Below are 23,586 nucleotides of genomic sequence, written 5' to 3' on the forward strand. Positions count from 1 at the left end.
CATTAAGTGCTGATAGGCAAGGAGAGAATTTCACACTTGTGCATTTACCGGAAGTGCTGGCTTCCCAGGGGACCGTCAGGAGGCAGAGAATAGTTAACAACCTGTTGTGGGCTTACTTTGACCAGTGACAGACAGGAGAGAAACAGCTCATACTTTCTATCCAGCCATCCACACTGGGCCCCAGTAGTTCAGTGGCTTCTGAAACCTCCTCTCTCCTACCCTGCCCCTCACCCCCAACAGCCTGCAAGAACAAGCTGGCTCTGGGTTTGTTCTAACTGTGGCCAGTTCAAGAAGCCATCATTTGATTTATTTTCCTCCCTGGGTCCCTTCTCTTGTTCCTTCATTCTTGCCTTCCTGGGCTTGTCCCCTAAATGCATTAACTTGAAGGCCTGACTTAGTCTCTGTTTTCCCGGAATTGGACTGACATGTATTAATGGTTCCAACAGTTAAAGGAAATATATGATTATTCATCTTATATATATATATATCAAAATTATCTTAATACTATATGTAAATTGGGTCCAGTTTTCAGGAAGAATTTTAACCCAACATGAATTTTACCAATATTGCTACAGAAGTGAATTTACTTTTATACTTATGGAAAGTAGAATAATTGTTCTTTTCATTCCCCAAACCACTCCTCTCTCCATTTTCCAGCCTCATTCTCACTCCTGGACTTTGGGCAGAGAAGGCTCAAAATGACTTAAACTTGGAACCATGTGAAATGACTTAAACTTGGAACCATGTGATTACATGATTTTAAAAGTTATTAAACAGTTAAATGTTATTTGATGACAGAAATTGTTGAGTTAGCAATACTAATATGGATAAGAAGTCAATGATATATTTATTAAAATGGTGATATTGAAGTAAACATGTTGTGAAAGCATTACAGGGAATCAAGTCAAAAATATAAAGTTATTCTTGTTCAGACCAGTACATGCCACCTACCAGGAGAAAAATGAATGTTCCTTTGAAGTGAGAGTATGTTTTACTGCCGAGGCATTTGATTCACCGAAACCTTCTAAGACCACAGCACGTGAGCACTGACCTGTGAACAGGTACCAGAGGTTATTTGGCTCCAGTGTTTCCATCTCACCCCTGCGGGTTGTCTTTCTGTGCCGAATTTTATAACCAGTAATAAATCCATTTTGTGTTCCTGATGGAGGAGGCAGCCAGCTTACTTTGATACTCTGTAAAATAACAGATGTAAATTACATCATTAGAGAAAGGAAGAACAACAAGATGGGGTCAAAGACCTGACCCAAACCTAAGTGCAAATAAGGCACAAATGCAAGAAGCGCCAGAGATCATCCCTCAGAACCAAGTGAGATCCATTCTTAGAGCTGTGTGTCTGATTTGGACAAATGTACACAATTCATTTGATTGATTATATACATCACTATCTCTCTACTGCAAATGCCACGAAAATGACAATTAATATTCTAAATGGTGTAAAGCCATAAGGAAATAGAAAACAGGCCACTAATGGATGAGAAATATTAACAAATTTTTAGAAGTTACAGAAGAAGCAAAGTATTGCAACTGAGCCAAAGGAGAAAGATGACATCTACATACCTCCTTAAAGATATTAATGAAAACAAGGTGATCAGCATGACAAAATTCAGGGAAGACTGGGAATTATTGCTTCCTGAGTACCTTAGAAAGCAGGACTAAAGCACAATTTTGAGATAGAAGATGGATTGAAAATCTTATCACATTCAGCAGTCAGCCAGCTAACCCTCCCTGAACTTGGTGTAGCCAGGAGCTTCATTTTCTAGGGATACTGAAACAGAAGCTACAGATTTAGGGACACCAGACACAGAAGAGAACAGAGATAAGGGTGAGAGTTAAGTCAATGACATGAGTCATTCAAGTCTTCTTCCTTCATCTGATATCTAGAACAACGGCAACCAGGTGTACACTTCCCAGACAGAATATCAGATAATTCTTCTCTAGAGAAAATTGAAAAGAATAAGAGAAAACAACAACCAGGTCCCTAATTAATCTCCCAACAGTGAGAATCTCACGTAATAACCCCCACTCATGCACTAGAATTTGCACTTCATAATCACCTTTAGAGTACCGCATTTTTATGTAAACTGATAATTCTTGACTATCAGACATTGAAACAAACCTTTGGCATAAGAAGCATTAGTGTTTAGAGCAGAAAAAGGATCCAAAGAACTGTCATTGATACCCTAATAATCAAAGAGAAGATACTGACTCCATAAATAGCGTAAAACTATAAAAAAAAATAAAAGATTTTTAAAAGCCTATGACATTCATAATTTGGTTGCATAAATTAAATATGCAACAGATAAATTGGAAAATAAATTAGTAAAAGCCTCCCAAAATTCAGTGGGGAAAATGACAATCAAGGGAAATAGGAGAGAAAAGATAAAAAATAGGTGGTTTAGTTCATAACTTCAGCTAGTGAGATAAGAGGATGAAGGAGCAGGATAAAGAAAACACTAAAAATTAGAGACAAAACAAAGCAAAACAAAACAACAAAACACCAAATCTTCCTTTCAATAAAACCTTTGCAGAAGTGGAAGATTGAGACCTCATTCTGAAAGGGATCATGGAATATCTAACATAATAAATGAAAAGAACCACATTAATAAATTTAAAGAATCATATTATATGAAACATTACAGAATCATGGGGAAGGGAGGATCCAACATCTTCCAGAATGGATGGGAGAAAAAAAAGAAAAAAGGGTATATAAATTATAATCAGGAGTAAGAATAGCATCAGATTTCTCAAAAACAAACAAACAAAAAACATTTTAAGATTGAAAAGAACATTTAAACCTAGAATTTCATGTCTAGTCAAATAAACTATGATGTGAGAGGGAAATATAACACACATGTATGTACACATACTAGTATAAGTATAGGGATATTTCGGATATGAATGGCTTCCAAGATGTCCATCTGTGTACCCTTTACCAGGAGGCTAATGAAGGTATGCTCCAGGAAAGTGAGAGGCAAACTAAGAAAGGAAAAGATCTGAAATCCCACAAATGGAGAATCCAAAACAGAAAGAGAAATATGGAATTTTCAGAAAGGTAGTGAGGAAAACAGCAAGACTGGGTTTTAAAGAACACTAGTCAAAAGAGTTGTACTGTATAATTCCATTGATATGAAGTTTCAGAATAGACAAAACTAGTCTACAGTAATGCACATCAGAGAAGCAGCTGCCCATGGTAACTGCACTGGAACACCTGGCTGGATATGGGTACAAGGAAGCGTCTTGGGGTAACAAAACCGCGTCATAGTTCAAGTTTGCTATATGCGTGAATACAACTGTCAAAACACATTGTTACGGGCTAAATTTTGAACTCCTAACCCACCCTCCAAAGACCCCAGTTCATACGATGATATCCTAATCGCCAATACCTCAGAAAGTTATTTAGAGATAGGGCTTTAAAATAGGTAATTAAGGTTAGATGAAGCCATTAGTGCGGGCCCTAATCCAACATGCCTGGTATCACGACAAGGAAACACTGGAACACAGATACACACTGAGGACGATCACGTGATGACCCTGGAAGAAGACACCCATCTACGAGTTAAGGAGAGAGGACTCAGAAGAAATGATGCTACAATAAACCTTGATCTTGGACTTCTAGCCTTCAGAACCATGAGAGAATAAACACCTATGATTTAAGTCACTTAGTCTGTGGAATCTGTTATGACAGCCCTAACAAATGAATACACTCATGGAACTGAACATTTAGGATTTCTGCACTTCACTTTTAATTATACTTCATCCAAGGAAGAAGGAATAGAAGAAAACAAGGAAGAAGAGATGGAAGGGAAAAGGAAGAAGGCTGAGGAAGGGAAATGGGGTGTATGTGTGCTGAATCCTGACATAATAATAATGTAGTCAATGATCTGTAACACTGGTGAATTGAAATTAGGGAATTAAGGGCCATTAAAGGCACATTAATGAGAAACATAAAGGTACATGCCAGAAGAAATAACAGCTAAAAGTGATGGATATGGGAGCCGGAAGGAATGAGAACAGTCTGGAAACAGGTAGGGAAGAATCTAGTGGTCTTTGTTACAAGCCTCACTGATATTAATTAACCTAAAATAATGCATATGTAATATTTTGAAGACATGTTAAATTAATTTATAAAACAAACACATAAAATTGTTCTTTTAGACCAATCGAAAAATAAATAATCATCAGAGGCAAAAATCCCTGAGTTGGGAAGATCCCCTGGAGAAGGAAATGGCAACCCACTCCAGGATTCTTGCCTGAGAAATCTTATGGACATAGGAGCCTAGTGGACTACAGTCCATGGGGTTGCAAAGTATCGGACACAATTGAGTGACTGACGACTAACTAACTAAACTCAATGCCAAGGAATGGATTTCTGAACCCTTGGTCCACAACCCCAGGACCGCCTAGCAGAGACACAGCAGTGTGCTCCAGCGATATGGGAGCTTGAGCCCGTTCTTCCAGATCTGTTACAAATCAGCTAGCTCTCTACAAATGATTCAGTTTCCGTAAAAAGATTTTAAAAAGTCACAGCTATTTGCTCAGCATTAAAAAAAAAAAAATTCAACGAACATGCCAGCTAGAATCAGTTCTCATCATTTGCAGTAGTTATTTTCTGTAAAGGTATTGCAGACACTGAATTTGAACAATACTGTAATATTGTTCCCAGGTAAAATACAAGTTCAGGTTCTACTGAGACTTTGGTAACACATTTTTGTCAACTCATCAATACCTCACCTAGTTTCATATGCGCTCCTGTTTAATGGCACCTTATTTAATATCATCACTGATGCATTAACATTGAACTCACAATCAAGAGCACAACAGTGCACAGCTGGACAAAGCTCATCTAATACATGTATTTTCTCCTTAAGGCACACTGCAGCCTTTATGCACTTACGGACACTCGACAAGGCTTCAGCATTACACTTGGGGACCATTTTCATCAGCAAACTTTCCAAAAGAAATCAATAAATAAATGCCCCAAAGTGCATTTATTTAACCACAAAAGACACACTTGGTTACAACATGAGAACTGAAACAAGACGACAGAGCATCTCCTTGTTCAGCCTCAGCTGGGAAAACGTGTTCCTGGAGACACAAAGTTTTCACTGATCCCCATTGGTGCAGTGTGCAAGTCTACAGATGACTGTAGAGACACTGTGGGACAAATAAATTTTAGCATGTAGGTGAAATTGCAGATATAGAGTCTACAAATAATAAGGATCAAATACAATGATATAATTGTATTCCCATCTCTTTTCAGAGAGAGATGGGAATACCAGACCACCTGATCTGCCTCTTGAGACACCTGTATGCAGGTCAGGAAGCAACAGTTAGAACTGGAAATGGAACAACAGACTGGTTCCAAACAGGAAAAGGAGTACATCAAGGCTGTGTATTTATACTCTGCTTATTTAACATATATACAGAGTACATCATGAGAAACACTGGGCTGGAAGAAGCACAAGCTGGAATCAAGATTGCCGGGAGAAATATCAATAACCTCAGATATGCAGATGACACCACCCTTATGGCAGAAAGTGAAGAAGAGCTAAAGAGCCTCTTGCTGAAAGTGAAAGAGGAGAGTGAAAAAGTTGGCTTAAAGCTCAACATTCAGAAAACTAAGATGGCATCCAGTCCCATCACTTCATGACAAATAGATGGGGAAACAGTGGAAACAGTGGCAGGCTTTATTTCTAGGGGCTCCAAAATCACTGCAGATAGTGACTGCAGCCATGAAATTAAAAGACACATACTCCTTGGAAGAAAAGTTATGACCAACCTAGACAACATATTAAAAAGCAGAGACTTTACTTTGCCAACAAAGGTCTGTCTAGTCAAGGCTATCGTTTTTCCAGTAGTCCTGTATGGATGTGAGAATTGGACTATAAAGAAAGCTGAGCACTGAAGAAATGATGCTTTTGAACTGTGGTGTTGGAGAAGACCCTTGGGAGTCTCTTGGACTGCAAGGCGATCCAACCAGTCCATCCTAAAGGAAATCAGTCCTGGGTGTTCATTGGAAGGACTGATGCTGAAGCTGAAACTCCAATACTTTGCAACCTGATGTGAAGAGCTGACTCATCTGAAAAGACTGATGCTGGGCAAGATTGAAGGTGGGAGGAGAAGGGGATGACAGAGGATGAGATGGTTGGATGGCATCACCAGCTCAGTAGGAATGAGTTTGAGTGAACTCTGGGAGTTGGTGATGGACAGGGAGGCCTGGCGTGCTCTGGTCCATGGGGTCACAAAAAGTCAGATAGGACTGAGCAACTGAACTGAACTGACAATGATATAATAAACATATTAATAATTACAGAAGAACTCAGCCATATAAAATTAATCTGAATATTTAAGTTGTCAGAATATATTTGAAAGAGTATGGCACTACTGAAAGCATTTACATCACCCCTGCTGCTGCGGCTGCTGCTAACTCGCTTCAGTCGTGTCCGACTCTGTGCGACCCCATAGACGGCAGCCCATCAGGCTCCCCTGTCCCTGGGATTTTCCAGGCAAAAGCACTGGAGTGGGGTGCCATCGCCTTCTCCTTACATCACCTCTATTGTTTTTTAAATATAGGAAACTAAGCAACATTTTTGCATTCTTAATAATACATGTTACTTTTTTTGCACATATTCTAGACCTGGAACTGGTCCAGTCACCCCACATATCTACATGAGTTATACTTTTTATCCTCACAATGACCCAGTGAGTTAAGGTCTATCATTATGGCCTTTGTACAATCATGTCAACAGGGAGATAGAATGGTTAAGTAGCTTGAAACCATGAGACAGTAAGTGATGGAGGCAGGATATGAACTGAGATAATACCAGTTTGAAGCTGGGATTCTTTACTATTTAATGTTGCCTCTCAAGGGAGTTCCAAAGGCTGAGAGCCTAACTCATTCAGTTATTATTCATTCAAAATATATTGACTACATCTCTGCTGTGTTGCAAGCACTAGCTTTGGGACTTTTATAAATCATGATAGTATATTCATTCTGGCTGAGGAAATAGAGATATAAACTCATAATGAAAACAAAGTGCTAAATAGATAATTCCAGAAAATACAATGAAAGTATAATAAATGGAGAAGTTAATTCTGTGTCATGTGGTCAAGAAAGACTTGACAAACAGTCCATCCTTTAAATGTGAGATTTATGGAGGGGATAGATAAGATATTTAAGATAAAGTGAATACTGAGCACAAGTTCAAGGGGTCATGACAATATAGAGCCTCTTCAAGTGAAGGTCGAGTAACTACATAGTGGCTAGAGCAAATGGGACATGTAGGACAATGTAATGGAAAGGCAGATTGAAAGAAGAACAGTATTTTAGGCCATGCTAAGGGAAAACATGGTTAGATCAATGTGGTTACGGCATTTGGTTAAGTTTTGGGGAAGAAACTCATGAATAAAATAGCAATATATTGTCCTCGGCATCCAAAGAAACATAGCCTTAAGTATGTGCATGCACACACACACACACACACACACACCTTTCCTGACTCCGTCCACACACACATCCATGCACATGCATGGATGTGTTCTTTGCTCGCAAATGTTTTAGATAGTAGTAAAGAAAACCAGATTGGATAAAGAATTATGCCTTAAATTTATACTCCACTATACATCTATTTTTTATTTTTCAATGCCTCAAGACAGTCATGGCTGATATTTTTACCACTTTGCAATTTCATAAAGGAGATAATTGTGTTAAATGAATGTGCAGGAGTCACACTGTATCATCACAGGACGATTATCAGACTATTGAGTCTAATGTCCTTTTTATTATTTCATACTAAAGTAAATAACCATAGAGCCTCTACGTGGAAATTCTAATCACCTTGATTATTCTAAAAATACTATTGTGAGGAATAAAAACTGAATTTAAATAATTAGTTTTTAATATATCCAATAGACTTTTGCCTTAGTAGCTCTTGGCAAATCAAGAAGGGTCATTTTCTAAGGACTAAAAGTCTGTTTTTTAAAGACAAACTTATATTCAAATAGAAAATTTTTAAAAAAATTAAGATCTTAGACCAAGAGGTAAAATCTTATGAGTTCAAGTTAAAGCTTTGCTATGACTTTGTTGAGTGACCTCTCATAAGTCTTATAAATGACCACATATTGAAAACAGGAGAATAACTGTGTTTAGTATTTCTAACAAATGATTGCAAATCACTTGATAAACTTGGAGATTTTAATTATACTAATGATTACATGAACAATACTTAGTGACAGACAATAATTTTTCTTTATAGTATTTGAGGAACTTGCAGTGATTGTGTAACTTACTCTCACATGACCAATACCTTAGTATCAATCAGGCAGCAACTAATTAATAGAATCCATTATATGCTCTGGACACCAGGAGGCAAACCCCTTAATGGTTATTATTCATCTTTTGAAATAATTTCAGCTTTTTAATTCATTTTCATATGCTAAGTTTATTAGCATCTTTTATACTTTCTCACTGATTTCAAGCAAGCAGCAGCAGATTGCAAAGATCAAACTGTTCCTGCATAGGATCTTCTGCAGATGACATGCCAGGATGTCCCAGATTATACTGTATTGGGAAGTTAAATGAAAGTGGATTTTAATGCCCGTCCCCTCATCAAGCCACCTAAACCTGTCACAACCTGGTCTTCACGGGCAAGACTGGTAATGATTTTTATTAAAAGTACTTAAACACATGACCTTCGACTTTTGAAAAATCAATTCTAGGTCCTTTCATTACTTGAAGGGAAAAAGTAATCCTTTTCAGTGTTGCTGTGTTCTATCTTGAGTCAAGCATTAATTTCATTTTTCAGATTTGGAAAAAAAGAACCACAAAACTGAACTTCTCCAAATCCCTATATCCCTTCATTGATTATCACCAAAATGAATCTGTTTACAAGTGAGAATGGTGGAGAGCAGTTAGGCTTATTGATTTAAAAGAAAGGATTTTCTTGGTCATTATCTCCTAACTGTCTGAGATAACCCTGTCCAATTTGGTGATGTGGTTATTATCCTTCTCAGGGACTCCATTAATCCACTCCTTAATTCTTTCTTCACCCTAGATGTGCATAAGTAATAACTAACAAAACGGAAAAAAAATTAGATAAGCTCATGACTCCACCCTCAAATTTTTTTTTCAGAGGCTACACTCACAAATTTCTGTTTTCAATTCCATATATCACATTGCAAACCTACAGCTGGCCTCACTCTCTCTAGAGTGAAGTACAGGAGAAGACTAGCCCCTCTTCAAACATGTTCAGTAGTAGAGAGCCTTTTTTTTGTCAATTGAGTATTTACTAAGGATTTGCTTAGTGGGACAACAAAAAAAGACACATTGAAAAACAATGTTAATATAAGATTTCCATCATCAAATGTCTATTTCATGAAGGACACTGTACGAAGGTGGGTCTACGATGATGGAGAAGACAGACTGGCAGGTCTTGAGGATCCTAGTCTGATGAAGCTTGGACGAGGAATCTGGCCTCAAGGTGGGTTGAGCTGTGAGCAGAGATGGATCAAGAGCTCTGTTTCTTGGGAGTGGGTGTGAAACACCAGGGATGATAAAGAGGCTACAAAGCAAGGGTTTCTGCTGAGACTTTGAAAAGTCTAAGTTACAAGTTTGGTATAAGGCCTTAAGCAGCAGGATACAAACTAGATTAGAGCTGATAATGACTAGGTTTTAGAGTTTTGAGCAGAGGAGTCATATTTATTGAGAACATACAATCCACAATCACTAAGAAGCAAGTAATGCAATATAACTTGGAGAACAAACTACCTTTACTCTTGTTTTACATAAGAGATTAAGAAGCTTGCCTAAGGTCATATATTTAAAGCTAGACAAAGCCAGGATCTGAACTCCATTCTCTCTATAAGTTCAAACCCACAGTTTTTCAGCATTATACTGCACTGTCTTCAGCAAAGTTGTGGTCTCAGAATCTCCTGTGAGTCCACCATCTACTTTTTAAAATAGATTTAATGCCCGAGGAGAACCCCCCCTTTTTTTCCCTTAAGTTGTTTTATCTGGATAGCACATTTATAGAAGAGAGCTGGAGGGTACCATATGAAGATCTTTGCAGCAAATAAGAACACCTTGACTGAAACACAGCAGAAACCTAAGGATCTTCAAATTTAATTCAAAGTTATTTTTAGACTCTGCCCCTTGTATCTCTTCTATATTTATGGGAATGTGTTGAATCTCATGTGAACTTCCTTGAAGAATGGAATATGCTTTCAGTACTCGTGAGGCTCTACAGATTTTATTAAAGAGAGCCCATCAACACTTCCAAAAACCCTATTTTCATTGTGTCCCTGACCTATCCCCCTATTTACATTCCCTCTGCCTCTGTCTTAATTCAGAACATAATTTACAATGGCCCAGAACACAGACATAGCTAAATAACTGATCCCCATGCCTCAGGGTCACACTGCTCACATCCATATTAGTCACCTTCCTTATCAGTCAAGGAACCTCAAAGGCTTATGGTATGGATTAAAAAAAAAGACAGTGGGAACACAGAACTTCCATCAGATTAGAGTGCTGGTGCACATAGTCATGCAGGAAATTATAAATACTTTAAGGGAGGAAAGAGAAAAGAAAAAGAGCAAAAGAGAAAGAGATTAAGAGATAAGGAGGCAACACATGAATATTAGTGGGGTAAGGGGGTGGGTGGGATGGATAGGGAGACTGGGATTGGCATATTTATACTACTGGTATAAAATATATAACTCATGAGTTTACTCAATGTTCAGCTGCTAAGTCGCTTCAGTCGTATCCGACTCTGTGTGACCCCATAGACGGCTGCCCACCAGGCTCCCCCGTCCCTGGGATTCTCCAGGCAACAACCCTGGAGTGGGTTGCCATTTCCCTTTCCAGTGCATGAAAGTGAAAAGTGAAAGTGAAGTTGCTCAGTCGTGTCCGACCCTCAGCGACCCCATGGACTGTGGCCTTCCAGGCTCCTTTGTCCATGGGATTTTCCAGGTAAGAGTACTAGAGTGTGGTACCATTGCCTTTTCCCACTCAATGTTCTGCGATGACCTAAATGTGAAGTAAATCCAAAAAAGAGGGGGTATATGTATATGTTTAGCTGATTCACTTTGCTGTACAGCAGAAACTGACACACTATTGTAAAGCAACTTTACTTCAATAAAAATAAATTAACAAAAAAAAATTTTTAAAAGATAAGGAGACAGAGAATAAAGAAAGGCATGGGAGGATTGGTTCATGATGGCAGAGTAGAAGGACATGTGCTCATCTTTTCCTGCAAGAACACAAAAATCGCAACTAGCTACTGAACAATCAATGGCAGAAGGGCACTGGAACACAACAAAAAAACATATCCCATGTCCAGGGACAAAGGAGAAATGGCAATGAGATGATAGGAGGGGTGCAATCATGATAAAATCAAATCCCATAGCTGCTGGGTGGGCAACCCACAAACTGGAGAACTGTAATACCAAAGCAAAGGGACTGGGAATCCCCAGGGGATTTGACTTTGAAGGCCAGCAGAACTTGATTACAGGACTTACACAGGACTGGGGGAAACAGAGACTCCGCTCTTAGAGGGCACAAACAAAACCTTGTGTGCACCAGTACTCAGGGGAAAGGATAAGTGACCCTACAGGAGGCTGAGCCAGACCTGTCTATGCGTCTCCTGCAGACGTATGGGTTGGCAGTGGGCTGCCTCGGGGCCAGGGACGCTGGCAGCAGCAGTCCTGGGAGGTGCGTGCTGCTGTAAGCCCTCTTGGTGGTGGCCATTGGCCCTACCATAGAGTCTGTAGACTCCAGGACTGGGTCGCCCCAGAACAACTAACAAAGAGGAGGCACAGTCCCACACATCAACAGACAATTGGATTAATGATTTACTGGGCAAGGAAGGCCCTGCCCACCAGAGAAAGACCCAGTTTTCCCCACAGCCAGTCCCTCCCATCAGGAAGCTTGCACAAGTCTCTTATTCTCAGAAGGCAGACGGAAGCAAGAACTACAATCCCATGGCCTCCTGAATGAACACCACACTCACAGAAATTTAACCAAAATGAAAAGAAATGGCATTATATCCCAGATAATGGAACAAGATAAATCCCCAGAAAAACAAGTAAATGAATTGGAGATAGGCAAAAACGGCAATCCACTCCAGTATTCTTGCCTGGAGAATCCAAGGGACAATCCCATGCTTGTCTATGGGGTCGCACAGAGACATGACTGAAGAGACTTAGCAGCAGCAGCAGCAGCAGCAGCAACCTTCCAGAAAAAAGAATTCAAAATAATGATCGTGAAGATGATCCAGGATCTCAGAAAAAGCATGGAGGCAAAAATTGAGAAGATGCAAAAGATGTTTGCCAAAGACCAAAAATGTTTACAAACAGAGATGAAAAAGGCACTAGAAGGAATCTATAGCAAAATAACTAAGGGAGAAGAATGGATAAGTGATCTGGAGGACAGAATGGTGGAAATCACTGCTGCACAATGGAATATAGGAAAAATAAGGAAAAAATAAAAGATAAAACAGCCTAAGAGACCTCTGGGACAACATTAAACACATCAACATTGTCATTATAGGGTCCCAGGAGAAGACAGCAAGGACCCCCCAAAAATATTTGAAGAGATAATAGCTGAAAACTTCCCTAACATGGGAAAGGAATTAGTCAACCAAATCCAGGAAGCTGGGGGACCTTCTGATCCCAGGGATCAAACTCAGGTCTTTCTCATTGCAGGCAGATTCTTTACTAGCTGAGCCACCAGGGAAGCCCAAGAATACTGCAGTGGGTAGCCTATCTCTTCTCCAGGGGATCTTCCTGACTCAGGAATCAAACCAGGGTCTCCTGCATTGCAGGCAGATTGTTTACCAGCTGAGTTACCAGGGAAGCCACATAGGGTCCCAGGCAGGATAAACCCAAGGATTAACACAATGAGACACAGAGCAATCAAAATGGTGAAAATTAAAGACAAAGATAAAATATTAAAAGCAACAAAGGAGTTCCCATAAGTTATAAGCTGATTTCTCAACAGTAATTCTGCAAGCTAGGAGGGGATGGCACAATATATCCCAAGTGATGAAAGGGAAGATCCTATAACCAAGAATACTCTACCCAGCAAGACTCTCGATCAGATTTGATGGAGATATCACAAGTTTTATAGACAAGCAAGAATTAAGAGAATTTAGCGCCACTAAAGCAATTTTACAACAAATGCTAAAGGAACTTTTCTAGGCAGAAAGCATAGTAATACTTCATAACCCCCACTTGATTTCATATTCCAGGATGTCCAGCTTTAGGCAGTGCGATTTTAGAATCATGCCTAAAGACAGCACTTGTTCTGTAGCTTCATCCATTAATGTCAACTATTCCTCGCACCTTTACATTAAATATAAGTAAGCAATCAAATGTGTCATAGCACTCTCAGTAATGTACTCAAGTATATATTATATAAAGTAACAAAGTTTTATCATACAAATATTTTTCAACCATCTCCTTAAAATGATTTTGTTATATTTGTGCTTTCCCTATAAACCTCGGAGAAGGCAATGGCACCCCACTCCAGTACTCTTGCCTGGAAAATCCCATGGATGGAAGGGCCTTGTGGGCTGCAGTCCATGGGGTCACTAGGAGTCGGACACGACTGAGCGACTTCACTTTATTTTTTCACTTTCATACATTGGAGAAGGAAATGGCAACCCACTCCTAAGCCCTTCTTCAGGATGTAAATCTTTAACGCCAATTGCAATCATTAGAAATGTTTTCTATTTCATCCACAAACATTTTTATTGACTCTTTGTCCTCCTGTTGATAACTGCTCCCCAAAGCTTCATGTCAGAGTCATCAATTTCTTCTCCCTTGTGCCTTTTCTATGCTTTTCCAAGTAAACACCCCATAAAGGTGTAGCAAAAGAATGTAAAATAGGTATTTGTAGGGAAAAAGTGCCGCCCTTGTTTTATCACACAGTCAGTCCCATATGCTGCTTCTGACTTTTTTGGTCTGCATCAATACTTTGATTAACGATCATAAAATCCATGAGAAGAGAAAACTTTTTAATCCTTTGTCTCTCTACATTGTTAATATCATGGCAAATACAAGGAAGGCAGATTTATTTTGAATCATGGATATGAACATCTCTTGAATTCTTCATCCTTTGTCAGAAAACCAACAAATTAAAGAGAGGCAAAAGGAAGTAGGGTAGGAAGGAGAAAAAATAGCACATTTAGTAACATTGCTCAAACGTGGACCTTCTTATTTGTGTGTTGACACGACAATTTTTCTTCCAAAATCAAAAGGGGCCCTGAGAAAGGTAAATCACCTAGCAACACTTTTTAAACTCCTTTTCTTCCATGAATATTTGTTGAGCAATTTATTCTGTAGAATATCAGCCACACTTCCTACTGTAGCCAGTTGAATTTTTAGGCAAAGGCCATAAAGAAGAGACCTTGAAAACGGTGGAGGAGGGCAGAAAAGTGAAGAGATGCAATATCTATTTTTAGATGTCTATCAAAATATCTATTTTGACAGCACTTGGTGATTGATCGACTGTCAAGGGCAAAGGAGGAAAAGTCATCAAAAATGACTCCTAGGTTTCTGGCATAAGCAACATGGTAGATGATAATGCATTTACTGTGATAAGGTTGTCTGAAAAATAATCCACTTTCAAAAAAGTTCACCAATCTGCTGGTAACATCAATAAATGACAATTCATAGAGGATGTAGAAAACAAAGCTAGCTACCCATATTGATAGTATTCCAGTTAATATTGGAAAGGGTATTTTCCTGATTTTTATCATTTAGAATAATATCTTAATAATATCAAAATTGCATAATAATGGCATTTAATATTCAACCTTTGATATATACCCAAATACTTAGTGAGTATCTTTATAGATGCTGAAAATTTCTAGTTGAAATTTAAACTGGAATAGAATAGAAATTAATTAGCTAATAAAATAGTACTTTAAGTTCTATTATGTATATAAGGAACTATACAGTCTTTTGATGAAAAGTGAAAGAGGAGAGTGAAAAAGTTGGCTTAAAACTTGACATTCAAAAATTAAGATAATGGCATCCAGTCCCATCACTTCATGGAAAATAGATGGGGAAACAATGGAAATAGTGACAGACTTTATTCTCTTGGGCTCCAAAATCACTGCAGATGGTGACTGCAGCCATGAAATTAAAAGATGCTTTCTCCTTGGAAGAAAATCTATGACAAAACTAGACAGTATATTAAAAAGCAGAGATTACTTTACTGACAAATGTCCATATATTCAAAGCTATGGTTTTTCCTGTAGGCATGTTTGGATGTGAGAGTTGGACCATAAAGAAAGCTGACTACCGAAGAATTGATGCTTTTGAACTGTGGTGTTGGAGAAGACTCTTGAGAGTCCCTTGGACTGCAAGGAGATCCAACCAGTCCATCCTAAAGGAGATCAGTCCTGGGTGTTCATTGGAAGGACTGATGCTGAAGCTGAAACTCCAATACTTTGGCCACCTGATGTGAAGAGCTGAGTGATTGGAAAAGACCCTGATGCTGGGAAAGTTTGAAGGCAGGAGGAGAAGGGGACGACAGAGGATGAGATGGTTGGATGGCATCACTTACTCAATGGGCATGAGTTTGAGCAAGCTCTGGGAGTTGGTGATGGACAGGGAAGCCTGGTGTGCTACAGTCCATGGGGTTGCAAAGAGTCAGACATGACTGAGCGACTGAACTGATGATGTGTATAATTGTGTGAAGTGAAGTCGCTTAGTCATGTCCAATCTTTGTGACCCCATGGACACCAGGCTCCTCCGCCCATGGGATTTTCTAGGCAAGAGTACTGGAGCGGGTTGCCATTTCTTTCTCCAGGGAACTTCCCAACCCAGGGATCGAACCCAGGTCTCCCACACTGTAGACAGAAGCTTTAATGCTTTTGCTACTTTATAAACCTACATACTGACGGCACTAACCAAGTATGGATTTGATACAACATCAAGAAGGTGTTATGAAAGTATATGCATAAAATACATTTTTTGAACTGCAGTTTTATACTATTCTTACAGATTTGACAGGCTTTTACTTCACTATTATAAATATGCATTCTTTTGTGATAAGCAAAGTTAAAAATTGGGTAGCATACTATAACTGACATTCTTGAGTTCATGTAGGCATCTGTTATCCAAAATGACCTAAAGCCATGTAAGAAAATATACCGTGTGACACATTTCTAGCATGAAAACTGCTAGTACCACATAAGGTTTGGGCTAAGTATCTGAGCAATAATAAAAGTATAGCTATATACAAACTTAATCAAACGATTTTAAATAAAAATGTATGAACATATCTTAAATTCAGGAAAAGGATTGCTCTGTTTTATTGACAAAAATGCAAACTAACCTGATGTGATCTTATATAATGGCTTTGAAATAATACAGTTTTTTCATCAATAGGTTTGTTTAGTTGTAAAATAAGTCTATCCTTCATCTCTGTCCTGGTGACTCCTAGTCTTCGCAGCTAGTGCCGGTGGGACTCCTATCTAGAAATTAAGTCTTACTTGACCTACTTTGGAAAAATCCTGTCCCTGATTACATAATATGCTGAGCCACACTGGGATAATTTCTCAGGTTGCTCAACTTCAGTAATACTGCAAATTCACTTTGATGTAGGTCCCAGTTTTAGTAACTGGGCCTTCGCTAGTGGATCAGATGGTGAAGAATCTGCAGGCAAGACAGGAGACCGGGTTTGATCCCTGGGTCAGCAAGAACCCCTGAAGGCACTGGCTACCCAGTCCAGTATTCTTGCCTAGAAAATTCCATGGACAGAGGAGCCTGGTAGGCTACAGTCCATGGGGTCGCAGAGAGTCAGACACAACTGAGTGACTAACTCTTTCGTTGTCACAATAATAAGGATATCCTCATTGTGAATACTTGGCAAATTATCTTGTGCAAAGTACATTAGAATTTAATACATATCCTGGTTTAGGGCCCCAACACTCCTGACACTGCCCCTGAACTCCATACACATTCTTCCCACAGATCTGTCTTAAGAAGTATATAATGGGCACAAGTCAGTTAAAAATTCATAAACAGAAAGGTCATCTTGGAAATGCTTTTTTAAGCTCCATTTTTATATTTCTTAGCTGAGGTAAGTCTTAGTCGCTCAGTTGTGTCCAACTCTTTGCAACCCCAAGGACCGTAGCCTGCCAGCCTTCTCTGGCAGGTAGCCACTCCCTTCTCCAGGGCATCTTAGCTAAGGTAAACTGAAAGTGGAAGTGAAGTGGCTCAGTGGTGCCCGACTCTTTGCCACCCCATGGATAGTAGCCTGCACCAAGCTCCTCCGTCCATGGGATTTTCAAGGCAAGAGTACTGGAGTGGGCTGCCATTTCCTTCTCCAGGGAATCTTCCCAACCCAGGGATCAAACCCAGGTCTCTCACATTGTAGACAGACGCTTTACCGTCTGAGCCAACTGGGCTGTATTTAAACTGATGCTGGGAAACTGACATGTCACCATTCCTGTCGACTCCTTTCATCAGATTCTGAGAGTTCAACCTTTACAAGTCTGAGGGGAAAAGGGAAGCTGATAACTTACTTAGCCTACTTCATTTTAGAAGCACAGGGGTCTTGAACCAGTAAATTAAGATCAAGTATGTTTCCAAACTTTAACTGTGAGGTCCCCAATCCATTTACTGTCTAAGAAGACAAAAGGTAGCCTGTGTACACTGACCATGTAGCAGGCTGGTAGGCTAGTATTTTGCATACTTTCTAAGAAACATTTTTCAAATATTTCTTGACTTACTTAAAGATGAAGCTCAGAATTCTATTAGAAGAGCGGACAATAGCTTAGGGTGGCCTGTAGAGTCTCTTTGAGAGGTATGGCTAATTCAACACTGCTTCCAAACTTGCATGCCCATTCTGGACAATAAACACTGGTCATCTCTTTAAGACTTGACTCCAAATGTTAAATACAGTACAGATACCAGGCATGGAAGCATACCGGGATTTCCTTAATTATTATAGCAAACGCTTAGAAAATCTTATGAGATGTTCTCTCAAGCATGCAGTTTTGAATTATTATTTACAAAAAGAGAGGATAGAGTTCTGCAAATACATTAAAAGATACTCATGGAGTGTAACAAGACAGGTGACAAGCAGCATCCTGTTCCACTCTCAGCCTTTCACTAATTTGCTAAGCGGCATTAGGAAGCTCTTGCCTAGTAGCATCAACTGATATCAGAGGATCTTCCCTATCTATCACCTAGTTGTTGAGAGGTGATCAATAAGAAAGGGCTTAGAAACTCAAAAACATTGCAAAATGCAAAGTTTTATTCTCTTAAAAATTTTTTAAGTTTATAATTACAACAATACTGATTACTACTACTAGTAGTAGCGATAGAATGTACACGTGCTTTGAATTCTACAAAAGGGCACAGAAAACTGACATTTTTCAAAGAGCTGAGTATTAGGTCATTGGCTTCACAAGATTAGGTATTAAAGACACAAAAGCAAAGAAATGAATGAATGGTTCTCAGTGACTCCGAATTATCTCCAAATGTACTTTGTCTGAGTGCAACAACTAGACTGCATTCCCCTGGAAAACATCTTTCTTTGACACTCAAAAACCATTCTGTGGTGAAAAGGTGATTGCTTTACGGTAGATTTTACTGTATTGTGAGGAGCGGCCCATACAAACAGTGTTTTCTCTACTGACTACCAAACCTTTATTGGACCTGATTCTCAGATATGTAACTATGTGTGGTCTCAATTACTGAAAGAAAAAATAAAGAAAACTCAATCATTCCTGCTACCTAGACTTTTTTGGACAACTAAATAAAATTAACCAAATAGTCCTCAACAGACCAAGAAAATCACCCACAGATGTAGAATATAGTCCGGCTTAAAGAAAAAAGAGAGAGAAGAGAGGTAGGATTTCTGTGTACCTAGCATCTTCTTTTTGCAAACTCCTGAATTTAAAATAGCATTTTTTCATGTGATAATTTGCTCTCTATAACCTAGTAGCCGGGACCGTTTCTTTTTGGTCCTAGAAACTGGGAATGCAATTTCTAGGCGATATTCACATTTCAACAAAATTCCATTACAATAAAGCAATTTGGTTGTTCCCTAGAGTTCATGATAAAGCGATGTTATGAGTAATACATTTCAGAATTTGTCATTATCAATAGACTTTATTTTCCAGTCTAAGTCATTCCCTGGAAGTGAGCTGGATGTTTAGAGAGGCTCATTAACTCTTTCGGATCACTAGATCCTTTCTCAGACTATGCATGCCTACTAAATAAAAATACTAAAAGCAATATAATAGCCGTGATGCAGGAACTAGAGTTCAGAAAGCCAGAACACAAATACATCAGGGGAGTTATCTGTAAAATTATACCTTTGAAAGGCATAAGAAAATAGGCTGATATATAATTTAAGGCAGAATATACAGGGACAACTTACTTCCTGTTCCTTTTTTGTTTTAGAATATAGAAACCAGGATACTGTTTGAGCAGTAAGTTGAATGGGATAACTTCAGGATAATTGATTTCACCAGATACGTAAGCATCCTGAGGCAAATAGATAAGAGTTTAAGTACTGATTTGTGCCATATGAAAATTCTTCCACATATGAGATAAAATGCATTTGTCATGAATCATCAGTGAGAATTCAGGGTATTGCAATAATGCACTCATGCTAAAATGATCATGATATACCAACTTGGTCTTGACATAATGAAACATTAGCTTAAATGTTATACACTGGTCAATAAAACCATAATTTTTACAACATCATATACTCAAAATTATCCTTAGAGTAATAAAACCAGACCTTTAAAATTACTGTTACAAAAACAATTTCCATCTAATGTATGACTGAAGAAATACGGTTGCAAATCAGTCTCACTCTGTATGGAACATGCCTTTTTTATTTTTACATATATCAAAAGTTACACGTGTCCAATATTTAGGGATAAATAGCTGAATCTATACTATAAATAAAATCTTAGTATGAATCATTTTTTTAAAAAATGCCAGATTCATCTATTTAACAGAGGCATATCTTCAAGAAAACTGTTAAATCAGGCCCTAAATAATTAATCTCTGAAACCAGCATGCTTTCAATCTCAGAGCAGCCATCTCACAGACATGACTTACCATGTAATTACATGGGACATTACAATGTATTTATGAGGTCATTTGTTACAATGTACAGTAATTACAGAGTACTTACATACCTATTTATGTCTCATAAAATGAAGTGAGACTAAATATTTTAATTGTGTTGGAGAAATAAGGGAAAATATTTGAGTTCCGAATGTCAGGTGAAATTATAGGTCAGATTCACATAATTCATATTAACAGCGGGTTGTCTCCAGAATCACAAGTGTTTTGTGGTGCTTTCTTATTAGAAATGAAAGATTGAGAAATATACCTTCCAAGGATGAAGTAAGAGGAAGTCTCCTCAATTGTAATTTTCATGTAATGCCAGAAGATAGACCAACACTATACTTTGCTATTTACAGTTTACATCCAAACCATCAACATCCAGCTGTTAACAGAGGTGTTAAGTTAAAAACAAGGTGATGCACAATGGTTTCCTAAATGACATATCATATCACTAAATAGAATAACAGCAGTCTCTGTTTTTCATTTCTGTTACTCTGGTTAAATACAGTACTTTCTTGGAGTTTCAGATGCCTTCTTTTCAAAATGTGGCCTTAAGCTAGTCCCAATTTTTTTTTTTTTTTTTAAAGAGCTCTTGGAATAAAAATTTTCAAATTGTGTTTTCTTCCAAGTTTATTCCCCTTATCTCATCCTATACTTGAAAATTCTTAGGTATTGGGTGAATTACAGCAGCAGACAGAAGAGGTTCCTGTTCTTGTTACATCTGAAACATCACTGATACAGGAATAATCAGAAGAGCTGATTTTAAAAATTAAAAATCTTTTTGGGTTGTTAATGATTTATTCTCTTTGGATTACTGCCCCAATAAATCTTGCTATTATTTACAACAATACTTTATCAAGTTATTCATTAAACATCCTGACTGTCTGCTGTGTTCCAGATGTGGTGCTGTAAGAGGGGCATATTCACCTAAAACATTCTGCTTGAGGAGCATGGTCATTTCCAGAGATAGATTCAATGATGCTGTTGATAGACTGGCTTTACTAAATCTATTAAGCTAAAAAGGCATACCTTACTATGGCCTCTTTTTGGAAAAATACATTCTGACTTTATATTAAGAGCTTATGTCATTAAATTAGGATGGTCATTATTTGATGAACCATGAAATCACCTTACCCAGACCTCACTTACTCTTGCTAAGGTGTCTCCCATTCATCTGATTCAATGATTGCAAAGTATAAAATAGCGTTCAGTTATGATGGTATAGACAGAATACTCCCTTCTATGCTTAGACTGTCTGAGAATTTCATCAATCATTTTTTCAAAAGAATAAATGTCAACTCTTTTTTTCCTTCATGTAGATATTCTAACCACCAAATTGCCATAAATATGTGAGCTAATTAATTACTGTAAAGACTGCTCAGCAGGTTGACAGTGATATTGACTGCAGCCTCCTGGCAAAACAGGGATTCTGTCAATGTTTAATGACTGCTACATTCCTATATAATGGTCCCCAAATTTGCCAGATTTGGATACCAAGGGCCCATAGAACCATCTGCAGAATGTTTTCTGTTAATATGTAAATAAAGCAATTAAAATTCACTGACTTATTCAACAGCCAGTCAGTCAGGCCAGTTCTGATCAACTGTACCAATTTTATTTATACATACAGAAAGAGCAGGTCCATTTTCCATTAAAGTTCAGAGAAGCTACTCAGAGAGTTGTTGAGAATATATTCTCAATAATTATTTGCAATTTAAGACCAGTAAGAGGTAGTTTACTTTCAAAAAAATATGGGTAACTGTCAATACTTCAATCAGTATTTAAATTAGATATGCAATCATTATATGTATAATTGATTAACAATTAACAGCACCTGTAGTTGGCTATAATTTTAATTACTCATTATTTTATGACAGATTACTCAAAATGATGTCTATATCAGTTCCACTGGATTATAAAAAATGATAAAACAATTCCAGAATAATTAGTCTATTAAAATTGGAATTAAGGCCAATTTGATAAAATATTTTTAAAAGATTTTTATTTTAAAAAATGTTAATGGATTTCCCCTAAATTATACAACATAGAGAGAAGCTGACCAATGATCATTTCAATGTAATTAATCTGCCAGTTTCCTGGAAGATGAGGAAGTAGTTTAGAATAAGCTATTGTCCATCAGAACAAAAGGCATGAGAAGGAAGGTCCTAGATAACAAAGAGCCCCATTTCTAATCTGCCTTATAAATATGCATGTTTTAGAAGAGGAAACGTTTTTCTGATCTTTTATCACTGATATGACAGTCTAGTCAAAAGTCATTTTCATAAGAGATATTAAATTCTCTTCTTTAGGTACGATGTGAACCTAACTAATAGTTTCAAACACAGTTTTTTTAAAGAGAAAAAATTATTTTTTAGCTAAAATAACTTAAAACTAGGCCATAGTTCCAAACATGCTGCTGTGCAAACTATTACATGTTTGCATTTTAGTATTCTGAGAAGACTTAATAGTAAATTAGGTATTAGTATTAGAACCAATAACTCTTCTAAATTAAAAAAAATGTATATTCTACACAGTTTCATACTGTTACAACATTTTTTCTAAGGATTTAGGACCTCACAAAATTAACTGAAGCATGAGTTATAGTAACTTTTTCACAATAATTTCTGGTAAAAATGAAATATTTGTACTGATGACTGATATTATTTCTGTTTTGAAACTCTTCATTATGAAAATATTCAAATAACAAATTAAAACTAGCATGAGATACCAAATCAAAGTTACCAGGATAGCTTTAATCAAAAGACAGTAATAGCACTGGTAAGGATATGGAGAAATCAGAACTTTCATACACTGCTGATAAGAATGTAAACTTGTATAACTGCTTTGAAAAATAGTCACTCAGTTCCTCAAAAGACTAAAAATACAATTAAATATGACCAAGCAATTTCTGCCTATTCTCAGAGAGAAGTGATCACATATATTCACACAAAAAGTTGTACACAAATACTTATAACAGCATTATTTGTAACAGTGAAAAAGAGTGGATATAACTCAAATATTTTGATGAATGAACAAAATATGGCAAGTCCATTCAATGGAATATTATTTGACCTTGAAAAGAAATGAAGTACTGATACATGTTCTTACAACATGGATGAATCCTGAAAATATTATGCTAATTGAAAGAAGTCACTCTCAAAAGATGATACAGTGTATAGTTTCATTTATACAAAATATGCCAAACAGGGAAATTTTAGAGACAGAAGGAGACTAGACATTGCCTTTGGCTGGTGCAAGAACAACGTGAGAGGAAAATGAGGGGTAACTGCTACACTGTACAGATATTTTTTGAGGGGTGATAAAATAATACACAGAGAAGGCAATGGCACCCCACTCCAGTACTCTTGCCCGGAAAATCCCATGGACGGAGGAGCCTGGTGGGCTGCAGTCCATGGGGTCGCTAAGAGTCGGGCACGACTGAGCGACTTCACTTTC

At 37.8% G+C, this 23,586-nt stretch overlaps 1 protein-coding gene across 1 annotated transcript in view; it reads right to left on the reverse strand.

Moving 5' to 3' along the window:
* DCC (DCC netrin 1 receptor) overlaps nt 1–23,586 on the reverse strand; it is an 838,683-nt gene that overhangs the window by 265,927 nt on the left and 549,170 nt on the right. The window contains exon 12 of the mRNA XM_010854834.1: nt 1,052–1,193. Within this exon, the coding sequence (XP_010853136.1) occupies nt 1,052–1,193 (142 nt within the window). The remainder of the gene's footprint in view (nt 1–1,051; nt 1,194–23,586) is intronic.

Source organism: Bison bison, unplaced genomic scaffold (genome assembly GCF_000754665.1).
Source record: "Bison bison bison isolate TAMUID 2011002044 unplaced genomic scaffold, Bison_UMD1.0 scf7180017864349, whole genome shotgun sequence".
Lineage (NCBI taxonomy): Eukaryota > Metazoa > Chordata > Mammalia > Artiodactyla > Bovidae > Bison > Bison bison.